The sequence below is a fragment of the Budorcas taxicolor genome, chromosome 18 (genome assembly GCF_023091745.1).
Source record: "Budorcas taxicolor isolate Tak-1 chromosome 18, Takin1.1, whole genome shotgun sequence".
In the NCBI taxonomy this organism is placed as follows: domain Eukaryota; kingdom Metazoa; phylum Chordata; class Mammalia; order Artiodactyla; family Bovidae; genus Budorcas; species Budorcas taxicolor.
The window spans coordinates 47072661-47087941 of record NC_068927.1 but is presented as its reverse complement, the minus strand read 5'-3'; the positions used below and the strand labels follow the sequence as shown (position 1 = coordinate 47087941).

At 53.9% G+C, this 15281-nt stretch overlaps 1 protein-coding gene and 1 long non-coding RNA gene across 7 annotated transcripts; both read right to left on the bottom strand.

The window, feature by feature from the left end:
* Window positions 1-1280: 1280 nt before the first annotated feature.
* On the bottom strand, window positions 1281-2015 carry LOC128062792 (uncharacterized). Its single transcript, XR_008200859.1, has 4 exons — window positions 1965-2015; window positions 1790-1823; window positions 1578-1618; window positions 1281-1336 (listed from the first exon to the last, which is right to left on the bottom strand). It is a non-coding gene; the product is annotated as an uncharacterized LOC128062792 (long non-coding RNA).
* A 7222-nt stretch (window positions 2016-9237) lies between these two features.
* FXYD1 (FXYD domain containing ion transport regulator 1) lies at window positions 9238-13680 on the bottom strand. 6 transcript variants are annotated; one of them, XM_052655584.1, is made up of 8 exons: window positions 12790-12974; window positions 12331-12395; window positions 11839-11871; window positions 11206-11280; window positions 10679-10715; window positions 9717-9766; window positions 9484-9535; window positions 9238-9368 (listed from the first exon to the last, which is right to left on the bottom strand). In XM_052655584.1, exons 1-7 carry the CDS (start codon window positions 12957-12959, stop codon window positions 9513-9515), a joined length of 453 nt encoding a protein of 150 aa, XP_052511544.1. In that variant the 5' UTR covers window positions 12960-12974; the 3' UTR covers window positions 9238-9368; window positions 9484-9512. The 6 variants fall into 6 exon arrangements, with proteins under 6 accessions (XP_052511544.1, XP_052511546.1, XP_052511548.1 ...); XM_052655586.1 differs by lacking the exon at window positions 12790-12974 and adding an exon at window positions 13552-13680 and having other exon boundaries at window positions 9238-9535; XM_052655588.1 differs by lacking the exon at window positions 12790-12974 and adding an exon at window positions 13552-13663 and having other exon boundaries at window positions 9238-9535; window positions 12331-12450.
* Window positions 13681-15281: the final 1601 nt, after the last annotated feature.

Sequence of the window (15281 nt, the reverse complement as noted above, 5' to 3'; positions counted from 1 at the left end):
GATCCTCAGGCTTCCGCTCTCAGGCAGGGACTGCAGTGGAGGTGACCACGACTGGTTCTACACGCCGCCACCTCCGGGGGCTGGGGAGAGACAGAGAGAGAGAGAGAGAGAGAGCCGGGGAGCTTCAGTCGGAGACAAGGGGGGTGGCAGTGGGCCCTTCATCCCCAGCATTGAAGTCAAGCCTGCAGATTGTCACCCCTGAGCTAGCCCTCGGATGTTGTCTTGCCTCCCTGCACCCCAATGTCTGGTCCATATAGAGACACCTTGGTGGCTTTTATCCTATCCCACAGGGCACCTGTGATGAAGATGGGAACCCCTGGCCCACCCTGGGCTCTTCTGGGGTGTCCCCCTTCCAGAAGAAGAGTCTCCATCCCTCTGCCAAGCCTCCAACCTCTTCCTACACCCCAACACCCCATCTCTGGAACTTGGTATACAACAGGAATTCTCCTGTCTCCCACCCACTTGGGACCATCATTCAACTGTCATGGGTCAAAATCTCATATATACTCTTAGACTGTGGTCAGGTGTCTGGGCCAACCCCTTCATCATTCACAAAGTGACCCCTTTAAGTTCTTCAATCTCACGAAATAAACATGAAACAAAACACATGAAATTCAACATCAAATCCTCCAAATGTTGATTACCCCAAGGCCCTTTTTTTTTTTTAGTTCTAAAAACAAAAGAGCCAAAGAGATTCCCATCTCTTGTTTTTTAAAAGTCCCTGGAAAGGACACAGTTCCATCAAAAACAGGTCGAGATATTTTTACATAATTAAAATGAACACCCCCAAGGAGTCACAATCTTTCATCTACATGCTTATTCCTGCTCCTACATCCTACATCTCTCTCCACCTTCCTTTATAGCCTCTCTGCACCTGACTTTTCCCCTCCTCCACCCATCACCCCCTCCACTCTCCACCTCCCCATCCTCCACCCCTCTTCCACCCTCCACCCCCCACCCCCACCCCCACCCTCCACCACCCTCCACCCTACTCCCTCCTATATTCTCTCTTTTCTTCTCCAATATCAATGTTTAAAATCTGCATTCTATATGTCTCTCCTTTTGTTTTTTTGATACAATTATTCTTAAGCCCTTCCTTCCTTCCTTTCTGCTTGCCTGCCTTCTTCCCTCCCTCTATCCCTTTTCCCCCTTGCTTCCTTCCTTCTCCCTTCCTTTTTCTCAGTCATTTCATCCTTGATTGTCCTAACTGAACAGGAAAGTCAAGAAATCGTTCTATCTTCCTACCTTCTCTAGTGCTCAACTCTGCCTTCATTCTGATTGCCAACGTTCTTTTCCCACGTGGGACCCCTCTCTTCACAGGCTGTGGCTCTCTCCTCTGGAGAATGAGTTCATCCTTGCTTTTATAAGATTAGGTACTTGTTTCTGGGCATCTTCTAGGACTCTTTAGGAGTCTGTGTCACATCCCACTAACTTTATGCTTTAACAGGTTTGATGTGTGGAATCTTGGCCGCATTGTTGGCGGCCCCATTCTTAGGGAGATTCAGCACAACGTCCGCTTGGACTCCCCTCCCCACTCCCACTCACCCTCGCAGAACCACACTCTCTCACACCCTCACCTGAGGAGGGAAGCTCCGACTTACAGGATTTGCATGTTGGGCTGTGGAAGCAAAGATGAGAGAGAAAGGCATCAAGAGACTCAACTGAGCAGCCTTTCTGGGAGACACCTGGCTGGCTCTGGGATCCCTTTGGTTATGGCAGCACCCCTGGGGGCTCCCAGGCTGTTCCCACCCCTCCCCTTCTCTCCCCTCTGCTGCCAGACCTCTCAGACCTGGAGTCCGCCTTTCTGCACTTCACCTTCTTGCCTGTTAGGAGAGACAGAGAACAGAACAAGGAGACAGGACATAAGGGTCTGGACAAAAGCCAGTAGGGGAATTGTAGGTGCCTGGGGACCCCGAGGGGCCCTCTTGGAGGGGCTTTGGAGCTCAGGAAAGGGTCACACTTACTGAGGATAATGAGGATGCCCAGCAGGAACAATATGGTAGCCAGAGTCATGCCTACCGTCTGCACAGTGTCATAGTCTGGGGAAGAAAAATTAGAGGTCATCAAAGTAGGGGCGGCTCCTCAGCAACCCCCACCCACCCCCCCACCCCCCACCCCCGCCCAACCCTGGAGCCTTGGCCCCAGTTCAAGGCTGCAGGCTTCTCCCATGGGTTCATGTGAGGATCAAAGACATGGCCCTTGGACACCAAGTGCTCCCCTTAGACCTCTCCCCACTACCCTTCTCTGGATTCTTCAGCCATAGATATAGATAGGACCTTCTTCTACTGCAATGGTCCCCAGCATTTTGGGCACCAGGGATTGATTTTGTGGAAGACTATTTCTCCAAGGACAGGGGTTAAGGGATGGGTTGGGGGTTATTCTTATAAGGGGAGGGCAACTTAGATCCCCCGCCTGCACAGTTCACAATAGCGTTCCTGAATCTATCAGAATCCAAGGAGGCGGCACTCAGGCAGTAATGCCAGTGATGGGGAGCAGCTGCAAATAGAGATGAAGCTTCACTCGCTTGCTCACTGGCCACTCACCTCCTGCTGTGCGACCCGGTTCCTAACAGGTCACTGACTGCTACCAGTCCTTGGCCCAACCATTGGGGACCCTTGTTCTACTGCATATATTTACTTTTTTCAGCAAACAGCCTCCTCTGTGGTCTCTCCATCATCCATCCCCCCACTCAGCGCCTCAGCCACAGGGATCCTGTTAACACTTGAGTCCAATCAGGGTCCTCCTGAGCTCAGAGCACACCACTCCACTCCCTCTAACCTCCACCTCATAGCAAAGAAAAGCCAGAGTCCTCCCCACAGCCCATGAGGCCCTGTACCATCTTGTCCTGATCCCTTCTCAGACCTCATTCCACTTCGCTCTCCTCCTCAATTCTCTTGTCCAAGCAAGGCTCTCCCTGCAGTTCCTGGAGCCTATCAGGCATGGTCCTACCTCAGGGCCTTTGCACTTGCTGGGCCCTCTTCCTGAAAGCTCCTCTCTCAAATGTCCCTCCTTTACCAACTCCTGGACTTTATTCAAATGTTAGTGACCCCTTCTCTGGCTGTCCTATTTAGAATTTCCCATCCTCTCCTCAACATTTCTTAACCTCAGTCTTTCTTTTATTTTCCTTCATAAGAATTATTCTTATCTAGTATGCCACAGTACATATCTATAGAAATATTTACTCTGGACCAGCAGTGGTCCAGGCCTCTGCCCTCAGGGAGTTGTCTTTCATTTGTGATAAAGAAAATAAAACCACACACACACACACACACACACACACACACACACACACACAAAACCCACAAAACTCAGTCATGGGACCATGCCTAGATCTATGTGTGGCTTCTCTTGTTGCAGACTCAAGAAGGCCTCTCCTGACATACGGCTCCTAACATACGGCTCCTAACAGTCATTATTTGATCTGAGGCCTGAAGAAGAAAAGGGAGCCTTAGCTAGCTGTGCGGAGAGCTAGAGGAAGTGTATTCCAGCAGATGGAACAGTAAGTGCAAAGGTCCTGAGGCAGGAAACAACTTAGAACATGGAGAAGAGTATGAGTGAACAAAGGGAGAGCACAGGAGGGTATATAGAGAGGGATCTGGGGTCAGGTCCACTAGACCTGGAGTCTTCTGACTTCAGTGCTATGGAAAGATTTAATGATATCTGAGTAAATCTTTCCCACAGTCCTTATGGGTGAAAACTTAGTGTTCTTTCTTTACAGAAGGGCCCAGAGAGACAGAGTTGCTTGCTCAAGGCCACACAGCTAGTGAGTGGATCAGCCAGGATTCAAATCCAGCCAGCCTGGTGTCAGAGCGGTTGGCTTCTCTGATGACCCCAGCAAACTAGCCCAGAGTGCTGGTGAAGCCTGAGGAGGGTCCTTAGAGGGTACCCCCTCCCCATGTCTGATTCAACCCTCCATAGGCTAAGCTGATGTCAATTATATCCACAGGGTCATGTGGCCAGTGACCCAGCACATAACATGTAAGCCATAGCTGAAGCCACTTCAGCAGTGACCTGCGGGGATCTACAGCCACCCCTCCACCCAGCCCCTGGGTACCCTCGTCGCAGAATCTGCCACTCACCGTAGTAAAATGGGTCAGGATCCTGAGGAACTGTGGGAAGAAGGCAGAGAGAGAGGGAAAAACATTTCAACACTGGGCTTCTTAATTATTTGAGGATCCTAATGGGGCCACTGGCCTAGTGGTTTCTGTGTAGAAATCAGATCATTGAGACCCCTTGCTCTGGACAATGTAACCTCATGGCAGGACACAAAACTTAAAGACTGGAGCATAGGCTGGATTCCAGCCCCAACTCATTGCATTGCTAGATACTTTCCCTTATATAATGCCCAACTTACCTAACCACACATGGCAGTCCTGATCCTAGACCCCTGTGGAAATCTAATGCAAGCATGGACTCATTTCTTGAGAAACACGTATATACTCTCTTTTGCATATGATGCTGGGAGTATGAATCCCACTGGAGAACTAACTGCTCAGTGTATCAGCTTCCCCTGAACACTCCCTACAACTTCTCAGTCTTCTGAGAGCTCTCATCCACTTGTTCCTGCCACCAAATCCAGCAGAGAGGAACTGTCCAAAAATTCATATTATTCCTATATTACTTATTTCTCGGACACCATCAAATTAAAGATTCAAAATTGAGTTTGTAGTAACTTTCCCAGTGTGTGCATGTATGCATGTATATGTATGTAACTGTACCACATAAAAACATACTCATCCACTAGAAGACTCGCCTGATTTCTAAATGTTAACATGTGGATAATGTGTATAGCGGCTTCCTTGGTGGCTCAGATGGTCAGGAGTCCACCTGCAATGCAGGAGACCTGGGTTTGATCCCTGGGTCAGGAAGATCCCCTGGAGAAGGAAATGGCAACCTACTCCAGTATTCTTGTCTGGAGAATTCCATGGACAGAAGAGCCTGGCGGGCTGCAGTCCATGGGGTCGCAAAGAGTCGGACAAGAGTGAGCAACTCAAACTTTCACTTTCACTAATGTGTGTGTGTGTGTGTGTGTGTGTGTGTATTTACTTTTCCCTATCTCCCACTTCCCTGTCTCAAACGGTAGTCTCCTCCAGGAGAACTCAGAACATCCTTCCCATTCACGAAACCCATCCTGCTGCTTCCCTAATACACTGACAGCTTTTAGTACACCCTGCCTTGTTTAGAGTGGAATTCTGCAAAACGTGCCCCACTAGCGGAGGGGGATGTACTGGGGGTGCCAGGGTGATGCCAGATGTTGTCATTAGTGTCCTTCCCCCATCCAGGCTCAGCAAGGATGGCTATCTTGAGGCTGGGAAGGAGAACATGTGACTAATTCTGGCCAATGAACCGTGAGTCTGGTCTGCAGCATTAACTGCCCATGCAAGAGCTCTCTTTTGCCTTTGGCTTGGTGACATGAATGTTCAAGATTGTGGCTGCTCCAGTTTTCTTTGGGAAGTAGAGACCCTAGTCAACCCGTGGTGGACACATAATCTAAGAGAGAGATCTACTTTGGTTGTCAGAAATCACTGGGATTTTTGGTACTTCATTTGTTGTTGTTTAGTAGCTCAGTGGGGTCTGACACTTTTGTGACTCCATGCCCGCCAGGCTCCTCTGTCCATGGGATTTCTTCAGGCAAGAATACTGTAGTGGGTTGCCATTTCCTTCTCCAGGGGATCTTCCCGACCCAGGGATCAAACCTGTGTCTCCTGTATCTGCAGGCAGATTCTTTACTGCTGAACCAGCAAGGAAGCCCTTGGTACTGCATGCTGCTACTGCTAAGTTGCTTCAGTTGTGTCCGACTCTATGTGACCCCATAGACGGCAGCCTACCAGGCTCCCCTGTCCCTGGGATTCTCCAGGCAAGAACACTGGAGTGGGTTGCCATTTCCTTCTCCAATGCATGAAAGTGAAAAGTGAAAGGGAAGTCGCTCAGTCGTGTCCAACTCTTGGCGGCCCCATGGACTGCAGCCTACCAGGCTCCTCCGTCCATGGGATTTTCCAGGCAAGAGTACTGGAGTGGGGTGCCATTGTTACTGCATACTGTAGCTTAAACTGACTGATGCAAGACCCTGAATAGCACCGATTCACCATAAGTTCACCTTCTTCAGTTCCCTGTCCAAAGAGACATTCTTAAAAAGGAGCTGATTTATCTCTACACCTTCCAACCCTTGCTAATCTCTCAAGAGAAAACAGGCCTTGGGCTCAGGGTCTTCAGCCGGTAATAATATCTAAGTAGACTGTTAGGACATTATTTGATTTTCTCCTTTATTTATTTATCTAAGCACCATTTGATAGCATTGATTCCATGCCAGGCCCTCTTCTGAGCACTTTACAGATATTACCACATTTAATCTTCACAGCCGTTCTCCAATATAGGCACTATCTTCATTCTATTTCCACTAAAGAGGAACACTGAGGCCCAGAAAAGTGAAATTGGTTGTTTAATATAATTTTAATACTTGCTTTTGGTGTAAGACAAAAAAAAAATCCTGATTTTCCATTTGTGGAGGTGATATAAAATAAAGCTAACAAAGTTTTTTAAAAGTTGATCCTTTGAAGGAAAAAATGTTAAATATCAGTGTGGGGAATATTTGGACAGGGCAAAAATCATGAAGGTGGTACTCATAAGCATCAAGATGGGAAAATATTATTTTAGAATCATCTCTGCTCTGTCCTAGCTCCCCTACCAGATACACAGCAAATTTATTTGACTCATCTCTGCTGTTAATCCTGGCATTTATAAAGTTGTTCAAAACACTTTTCTAGAATGAATGAATGAATGAATGAACCCCTGCTAGGCAGCATCAGAGATGGAACAGTTGAATTATCCTGCTTTTGTCCCCTGTGTTTCCACACATCCTGCCTCCCCAAACCATCTGAGAAGCCCTGCCCCAGAAGGTGAGCACCTGCCCCAGAATCCTCCCTGGTTCCTCTCTGGTTCCACCCTCCTGGGGTGCTCCTTGCTCCATGCAGAAGTTCCTCTCTAGTTCCTGCGGTCCCAGCAATCTGGGTCCTCAAGGCGGGCTGGGCTAAGGGTGGAGCCAGGAGGTAGGAGAAGGAATGTGCACCACTCCTGGCCAGTCGCCAGGGAGAACCAGGAAGGAGGTGGTTACTATGGCAACTGGAGCATCTTGAGAGGTGAGGAGAGGTGCTGGATCCGGGTACCCCAGGCTGGATGGGGTCCTGTGTGGGACTTGAGGGTTGGGTTTCTAACTCTGGGGCCCTGATTCCCTCTGCTCCGTTTGTACTTCCTATTGTTGCCCCTGAACAACTGGCTTGTGGCCAAGCTGAGGGTCCTTCTTAAGGATGGGGACCCAGGCCCAGGTGTGCCTTTCCATCTCCTTTCTGTTTGTCCCCAACACACCCTCCTGCTCTCTGACAAGGTGGGGGTGGAGGCTAGGGGTGCAAGGGAGCCGTTCCCCTCCCTAACGATCTGTTAATTAATTTCATTAAGCGGTTTACGACAGGCAACATGCGTTTCCTGCCTCCGGGTTTCCCAAGACCTGCGGTCCCCTCTCCTGCTGTGACTGGGGAAAGGGTGTGTGTGGGGGATGGGAGGCAGGGCATCTTCCTCCCACTTCTGCCCGTCTGCTGCCATCGATCCTGCTAACCACCATCTCTGCGAAAAGAAGCGCTGGGCTCCCGCCAGGGCTGCTGGCTCAACCCTGCCCCCTCTCCCTAGGGTGGCTTCCAGCCTCTGCAGCCGCCCCCCCCCACTGCCCCCCCTCCCCGCCCTGCTTCAAATTCTGCAGATATGGTTCAGTGCAGCAGCCCCCGCCTGCCAGGAAAGGGGGCAGGGAAGGAGAGATCAGAGTGGAATTGGGGTTCCCTTCAGTGCCAGAGGCTCCTCAGCAATGATGGCCTCTTGCCTGACCCTGCTCTCAGGGCTGGAAACCCCCTCCCTGCCCACCTCTCCCCCACCATGAAAGCATTCTTCCCCCTTGTTCCTCTGCACAAGTAAGCTCAAGGAAGGGGGAATGTTGTGGGGAGCGAGTATTTCAGGGGTGCCTAATCGGGCTAATGGTGTGAAATGTCCATCTCTGTGTGGCTGGAGGGAGGTGGGAAGGCATCTGTGTGCACACCCAAATGCACCTTTTGGACAACACCCTTGAATGAGGGCTGGGAAGGAGGGTCCTGCTACCCATCCGCGCCCATGGGGGCTCACTGCAGTGGTGCAGGCCCCACCCTGTGCCACCCCTCTTTCTCTTTCCCATTGCCATCTCACGCTGTCGGTCCTTCTCTCTCTCTCCCCCTCTGTGTCTTTACGCCTCCCTCTGTCTCTTGGTCCCCATCTCTTTCAGGCTGTCTCAGTCAGTCTCTTTCTATAGTCCTTGCTGCCTCCCTCTCTCTTGCTCTCTCCATCTCTCACTTCCTACAGCTCCTGTCTTTCCCTCTTTCTGCTCGCTTCCCTCTGAACCTGCCTGTCAGAGATTTCAGGAAACACCCACCACAGGTGCCAGCACTAGAGAGAGAAGCGGTGGTTGGGGTGGGGGGGGCGCGGTGGATAGAAAAGAGGGAAATGGACCCCGTCCCCTTACGTTCCGCAGGGACCATGAAATCTGGGAGAACCTCTGTGGCTGCAAACCCAGCGGCTCCCACCCTCGAAGACCATTTCTCCGAGTCCACTACTACCGCTGCGCTGGATCAGCTGCACGGTTGCTATAGCTACCGGTCCGAGCATCCTTTCTCCCGGGACTGCTGCTCTCCAACCAACGGTCCCGCACAGGAACCGAGACCACCGGGAGAGGATGCCCAATGGAGTACCGAGCGGTGCAATGCAGGGGCCTCCGCCCATGTGCGGAGGGAACATCCCCTTCCCCATTCCCCTCCCCTTTCAGTACTGGGCTCTCCCCCAGATCCTCTGTCAAGCTTTAAGATCCCGGAGCCCCGCTGCGCCCTCTCCCCAGGCGACGCTCACCCTTTGTGGGGACCTGGGTCGCCATGCCGGGCCGGAGCAAGGGGCGGCTGGATGTAGAGGCGGTGAAGGAGCGCTGGCTGCAGCAGCTGGAAGCCGGACCGACTGTTGTCAGGGGTAGATGCGGGGGGAGTCCTGGTGTTCGGGGGGCCGTAGCCAATGGGGGCCCGGAGAGCCCGCCCCCGTCCCGGCCACCCCCACCCCCGCCCCCGCCCACTGCCGACGTCCCCGCCCCTTCCCCAAGGGTGGGGGCGCCCTCTGCCGGGGCCAAGGGGGCGCCCAGGCTTTCCACCTCGAAGGGACTGACAGATTCGCACAGCGCTGTCAAGAGAGAATAGCACGTTTTATTGGAAATCTGAGCGGCAGTCTGTGGGGGCAGGGCTAGGGAAGAGGGCAGTCCAGGTGGTGGTGGGCGTGCAGAAGGTGGGTGGGAAGCGTCAAGTGCCAGGGGAATCCTGTGGGGGTGAAAAGGGTGAGGGGCAGGAGAGCCCTCCAGGCCCGCTACCCCAGCCCTTTGCCCCCTCCTCCTCCTCTCTCCTCCCTTCCCCAGCCTAGTTAGAGCTGCGGGACCTGGCAGGGGTCCATCGCGCCAGGTGTCTCTACCGCCGGCGGGTGGACAGACCTGAGGAGGAAGACAGAGAATCCGGAAGTCAAGAGGGGCACCCCAGCTCCTCTGAAAGGTCGGGGCACGGCAGGGCAGATCAAGCCCCTCCCCCCTCCCCCCCCGCGCCCAGGGAGGGCCCGCAAAGGGCTTCTTGGAATCAACTCGCATTCCCAAACACCCGAAGTCTCCCCAGACTCACGGCGGATTGAACTGCGGAAAGTTCCCTCCTCTTCATCAGGTTCTCCAGTCCTGGGAAAGGAGATGTATCAGGAATTGGGGGGTGGAAAAGGAGAGAGACAGCTACACTCGGAAGACCCCAATGCCGGCCCCTTTTCACAGACCAATCCACTGAGACCCACAGATGGGCAAGGAGCAGGTTGGAGCCGCCAGAAAATCCAGTGCAACCCAGGAGCAGTTTAAGTGTTTGGCAGGAGGCGCTCCAAGCCGATAACAGCGAGTACCTCCCACAGTGCTGAGGAAGGAACTAGAATTTGGAAGAGGAGGTATATAGCCAAAGCGACTTGAGGGCAGATTGCCTGGAGACAGCCTAGGTTAGAAACCCAGAGCCCTCATCTTCCAGTTGAATGATCTGGGGCATGTGAACACCTTCCCATGTCTCGGTTTCCTCATCTGTAAAATGAGGTTAATAACAGCACCTACTTGATAGAGATGGTGTGAGAGGTAAATAACACATAATGAAATAGCATCTTGCATGAGGGACACAATAAAATACTACCTTTATTTATAATAACATCTACAAGTATCTTAATAGGAAGAAGATATTCATATGTTGCTTGGGCTTTAAAATTTTATTTAATGATAAATCAAAGAGCTAGGAACAGGACTCTGAGCTAAACTGGGCCGCCAAGTGAGGTGATCTCATTTCACCCCGACTCTTTCACAGCACTTATCATGCTTTGTGGTTTTATATTTGTGGGTCTGTTGGAACCCATGGCCACCGCCCCCACTTGGCTGGAAGCTCAGACATACAGAGAGGGCAGTTAACTCGTGGCCTGGTGCCAAGGCCTGGCTTGGGGCTGGGCACGTAGTAGGTGTTTAATACATATTTGCCGACGGGTCTGTGAATCAAGTGGACTTCTGGCCTCACCCCCAACGCTCCTTTAGAGCGAGAGAAGATGAGGGTTCAGAGAGGCTTCTTACCTCTGCTGCTGGTTGAATTTGCACCGGCATCTTCTGCCTGTGGGTGGGGGCATGGAGAGGAGTGCGCTGAGATTCCCCTCTAAGCCGCCGCACAGCGAGCCACAGATCTCGCTCGCCCGGGCTGGAGTGGCTGAGGATAAGGGTGGGGCAGGGCCGGGGGCGGGGCCGAGGGCGGGGATAGAAGTGGGGGCGTGTCCAGGGCGGGGATAGGAACGGGGCGGGGCCGGGAGCGGGGATAGACGTGGGGGCGGGGCCGGGGCGGGGCCGGGGCGGGGCCGGGGCGGGCCCGAGGGCAGGCAGGATAAGGACGGGGCGGGGCCGGAGGCGGGAATGGGGGAAGGGCAGAAACTGGGACGTGGCTGAGGGCAGGGGAAGAACAGGTGCGAGGCCGAGGGCGGAAAGTTGGGTGGACAGAAACAAAGGCGGGGCCAAGGGCACAGATGGGGCGGGGTTGAAGGCGGAGCGGGAGGTTGGGCAGGGCTGGGGCAGACACCGGAAGCGACTGAAGGCAGGGTAGGGGGACTCACTCAAGACGATGAGTATACCCAGGATGAAGAGAATTCCGGCGATTATAAGGCCTCCGATCCGCAGGGATTGGTAGTCTGTGGGCAGCAGGGAGGCGGGTGAATGCAGGGAGGGGAGGAGGAAGGATAGGAAAGGGGCAGAATGGGGAGGAAGGGGCAAAGCGGGAGGATGGGGAAGAGGAAAGGACATCAGTGAGAGGAGGACGGAGCGATGTGGGAGAAGGGGGATCAGGGAGAAAAGGGAGGAGGTGGAGAGGGAAAGGAGGAGGGAGGAAGCAATCGAGTAAGGAAGAATGATGGAGAGGGAAAGGGGGGCAGGGAGAGGAGAAAGGCAGGTGGCAACAGAGGATGGGCCGTGGGATACTAAGAGGTAAGAGGAGAAAGAATCAGAGAGACAGAGAGGAACCACATGGAGAGACAGAGACCCACACCACAGAGAGACAGAGACCAAGGGAGATGGAGACAGAAAGAGTCAGAGAGCCAAATCAAGAGAGAAAGAATGAGAATGACAAAGATATAAACACCGAGAGTCTAGAGAATGATGGAGACAGAAACAGAGAGAGGTAGGGAGAGGGGAGGAATGAGAAGAGGGCAGGCTAACCACCTAGCACCCAGAGAAAGATGCCCCTCCCTCACCGTAGGTGAATGGGTCGTGTTCCTGTGGTGCTTCTGGAAAGAGAAGAAGAAATCAGGGTTGGATGCTTCCTGGGACCCTGGACAGAGAGCAGCATCACGAGACCCTGTGGGAGTTTTACATTCTCGGGGCAGGAGTCTGGGGACTGTTGGACTCTGAGTAGGCTGCCCACCCTCTCTGGGTCTTGGCTGCCTCTCTGCACTGTCTGGAGTGGGGCAGGAGGCACCTGACTGCCTCAGCTCGCCATCTCATTCCAGGTTGTCTATGATTCCATCGTTCACGGGAAGCCAGCCTCCATCCCACCCACCCCCTTTGCCCGACCTGGGGCATCCTCTCCCCTCCCCCAGATACCAGCCTGCGACTAGACCCCACGTGAGACCCCACTGAGACTCAGTTCAGACTGGAGGCTCCAGCTTGGTTCTCTTGCAGAATTTTCCCCTACCCTTGCCACCCCTGTGGCTGAGGTGGTAGTGGGCTGCCTCCCCCAGACTCACCTGCGTTGACCATGGCAAGGAGACCCACACAAAGAACCAAGATGTGGCTGAGAGATGCCATTGTCCTGGGGAATACCAAAGGTCAGGAAATGCGTGCCCTCATTCTCCCACCACTGGGGCCTGAACCCAAGCGGTTAAGTCAGAGACAGTCCAGGGACTTAATTCCAAAAGCATCTATCATCCGGCTTGGTCACCCTGAGAAACAGAGACGCCCCCTGCTTCACCAGGACACAGTGTCACCAAAACAACCCACACAAAGAGGGTCACCCAGCAGCAAGGGCAGGGGTGAGGCCCACACAGTCCACAAGGATCTCCCGCAGGCCGGGGCCTCCCCCACTGCAGGCCCCGGGTTCCCAGCACCTACCCTGGCAGGGGAGAGCAGATGCCTCACCCCACCCAGGTGGAGAGACAGACACTGCCAGGGACGAGACAGCCAGGAAACGCCCAAGGGCCACCTGCCTGCACACCACGGCCTCGCTGTGTCCGTAATAGCCCGGCTCTCCTGCCCTCGGCCGCTGGCCCGCTCTCTGCCTGACCCTGGGTATAAATATCTCCCACTTCACCCTGGAGGAATTTGCCTCGCACAGGCCACCATGGCAACAGCCTTCCTCCCCCCACTTGGGGGTCATGCACAACCCTGCCCGGGTGAGGCCGGGCTGCCACACTGCCTCCAGCTGCCCCTGTGGGAAAGGCCACCCCTTCTCCTCTTCTGGAAGCAATGAGAACAGGGAAAACATCCCCTGGCCTGCCTCTGGGTGACATCTTTCACCAGCGGACAGCACCAGGCAAGTGACATGAGGCTCGGGCTGATGGGACTGAGATAGAAGACAGATGCCAGGGGTGGGGACGATGCACGCATGCGCAATGCATACAGACACACAGTGGGGCTGCAATGGGGATGGCGCCCGCTCCCCAAACTTCTGGTTGGAGCAAGGCATGGGGTGGAGACACAGGCACACGTATTAGTCCCCATCTGGGCCTCCGGTGCCCTCAGTGAGGCAACCGACCTACACACGAGTGTGCGAAACCCACACCCAGCCAGTGTGCACGCACCACAGCAGAGGCAGGGCGGAGCTGCACCCACACTTCCACCCCAATGTCCCAACCACACTCCCTTCCTCTTGGGTCTGGCTTGCCTGGGAAGCGGCTCCTGCTCCCAAAATAGGCGGCCCAGCCAGGCCAGGGGTGAGGCCCTGGAGGGGAGGGGCGGGGGACGCTCACCCCAGTCAGACTGTCCCCTGCCGAAAGAAGGCCCCCAAACGTCCGGCTGTGCCCCAGGGCCGAGCACTTTGGACCCCCTGGCCCAGAGCTGGCCGCGCTGCCCTCAGCGGTCTCCCCTCCCAGCCCCACCCCACCCCTACCCTCCCCAACCCGAGGCTGTAACTGGAGCCGGGCTGGAGGGGGGCCAGGGGGCGGCCCCCAGCCCAGACCGCCCTGGCCCGCTAGGTTAACTCTCTCAGCTCGGAAGGAGGAACAGTAGGCAGTCAGCGATGGGGAAAGCTGGGGAGAGGAGGTGCTGGCAGGCAGGCTGGATTACAGGCAGGCATGCACACACACACACAAGCACACACGCACACACACACACGCACACACACACACCAGCCTCACAAACTGCTCAGAGAGCTTCTGAGCTAGGGTGAGAGGGTGTGTCAATGATTTTCTGTGCTGCACCCTAGGAACTGGGCCCAGCCTGGGCTTAAGGTCACATGGCCTAAGAGCTTAGGAGTCCACTGACCCTTGACCCCGGTGCCCTCCAAGGCCCTCATCAGCACCACAGGGCTGTCTGAGGGGCATTTCAGTGTGTGAGTAAGTTGTCTGCTGCTGACTATGAGGACTCACATGGGTACACACACACACACACACACACACACACACACACACACACAGAAACCCAAAGACCCAGATAAACAGGCACAAAACAAGACAAATACATGCATGTACATAAATACAAACTCAGAATTACACACCCAGGGAGAAGCCCAAAAACACACACACACACCAGCACTTCTTACACCAGTCACAAAACATCAGGACAGACACATCTCTATACACACACAACACAGACATATGCACCAAGGTGGTGCCCGTATGGAGACACAATCAAAGACCCAGCTGGCCACACAGCTTTAAGCACACTTACAAATGGTCACAAAGATAACACACTGTCTGTACAGAAATATACCAATGCGCACACACTTGAATACATTCAAAGCCACATTACAGCTTCTGAGCTAGGGTGAGAGGGTGGGTGCCAATGATTTTCTGCATTGCTTCCTAGGAACTGGGCCCAGCCTGGGCTTAAGGTCACCGGGCTTAAGGTCAGCACACCTACACAATCTCAGGCATGTGAAGGCACACAAACTGTGTCCATTTGTACACACACACACACACACACATGTTTATGTGGGTTCACAGAGAAGCAGAAACAGTCAAGGACACAGCCATACAAGCAGCCATGCTGTGGTTTCATAACCATAAAAAGAGACACACACACACAGATGCTTGTGTTCACATCCTCACACATGGGCAAACAGGCACACCGCTGGCCACACAGTGACATGTACAGGCTGACACACTGTGGTCACACACTCGGAGACACCACCAAACCTGTGTTGATCTGTTTAGCCCCAAAGCACCCTGTCCCTGAGATCCTGTGGCCCCCCCAGGCCCCCGTGGAGGACAGCACACCTGGCATCCTCATGGGTGGGCTGGGCTCACAGGCTCTGGTGACCAAGAAATCAGGGATCAGCTCTGGACTCTGCCATTCCCTGTGGAGTGAGAGAGCTCAAGCAGCCCGAGAGACTGCTCCGTGCCTCGGTTTCCTATCCTACCAAAAGGAGGCGTCACTAAGGCCACACGCATCACTCCGGGCCGGGCTCAGAGGCCTTTGAACCCAACCTTGTCTTATTATTAACCCCATTTTAGAGATCTGCAAACCAAGGAAGGGTTAG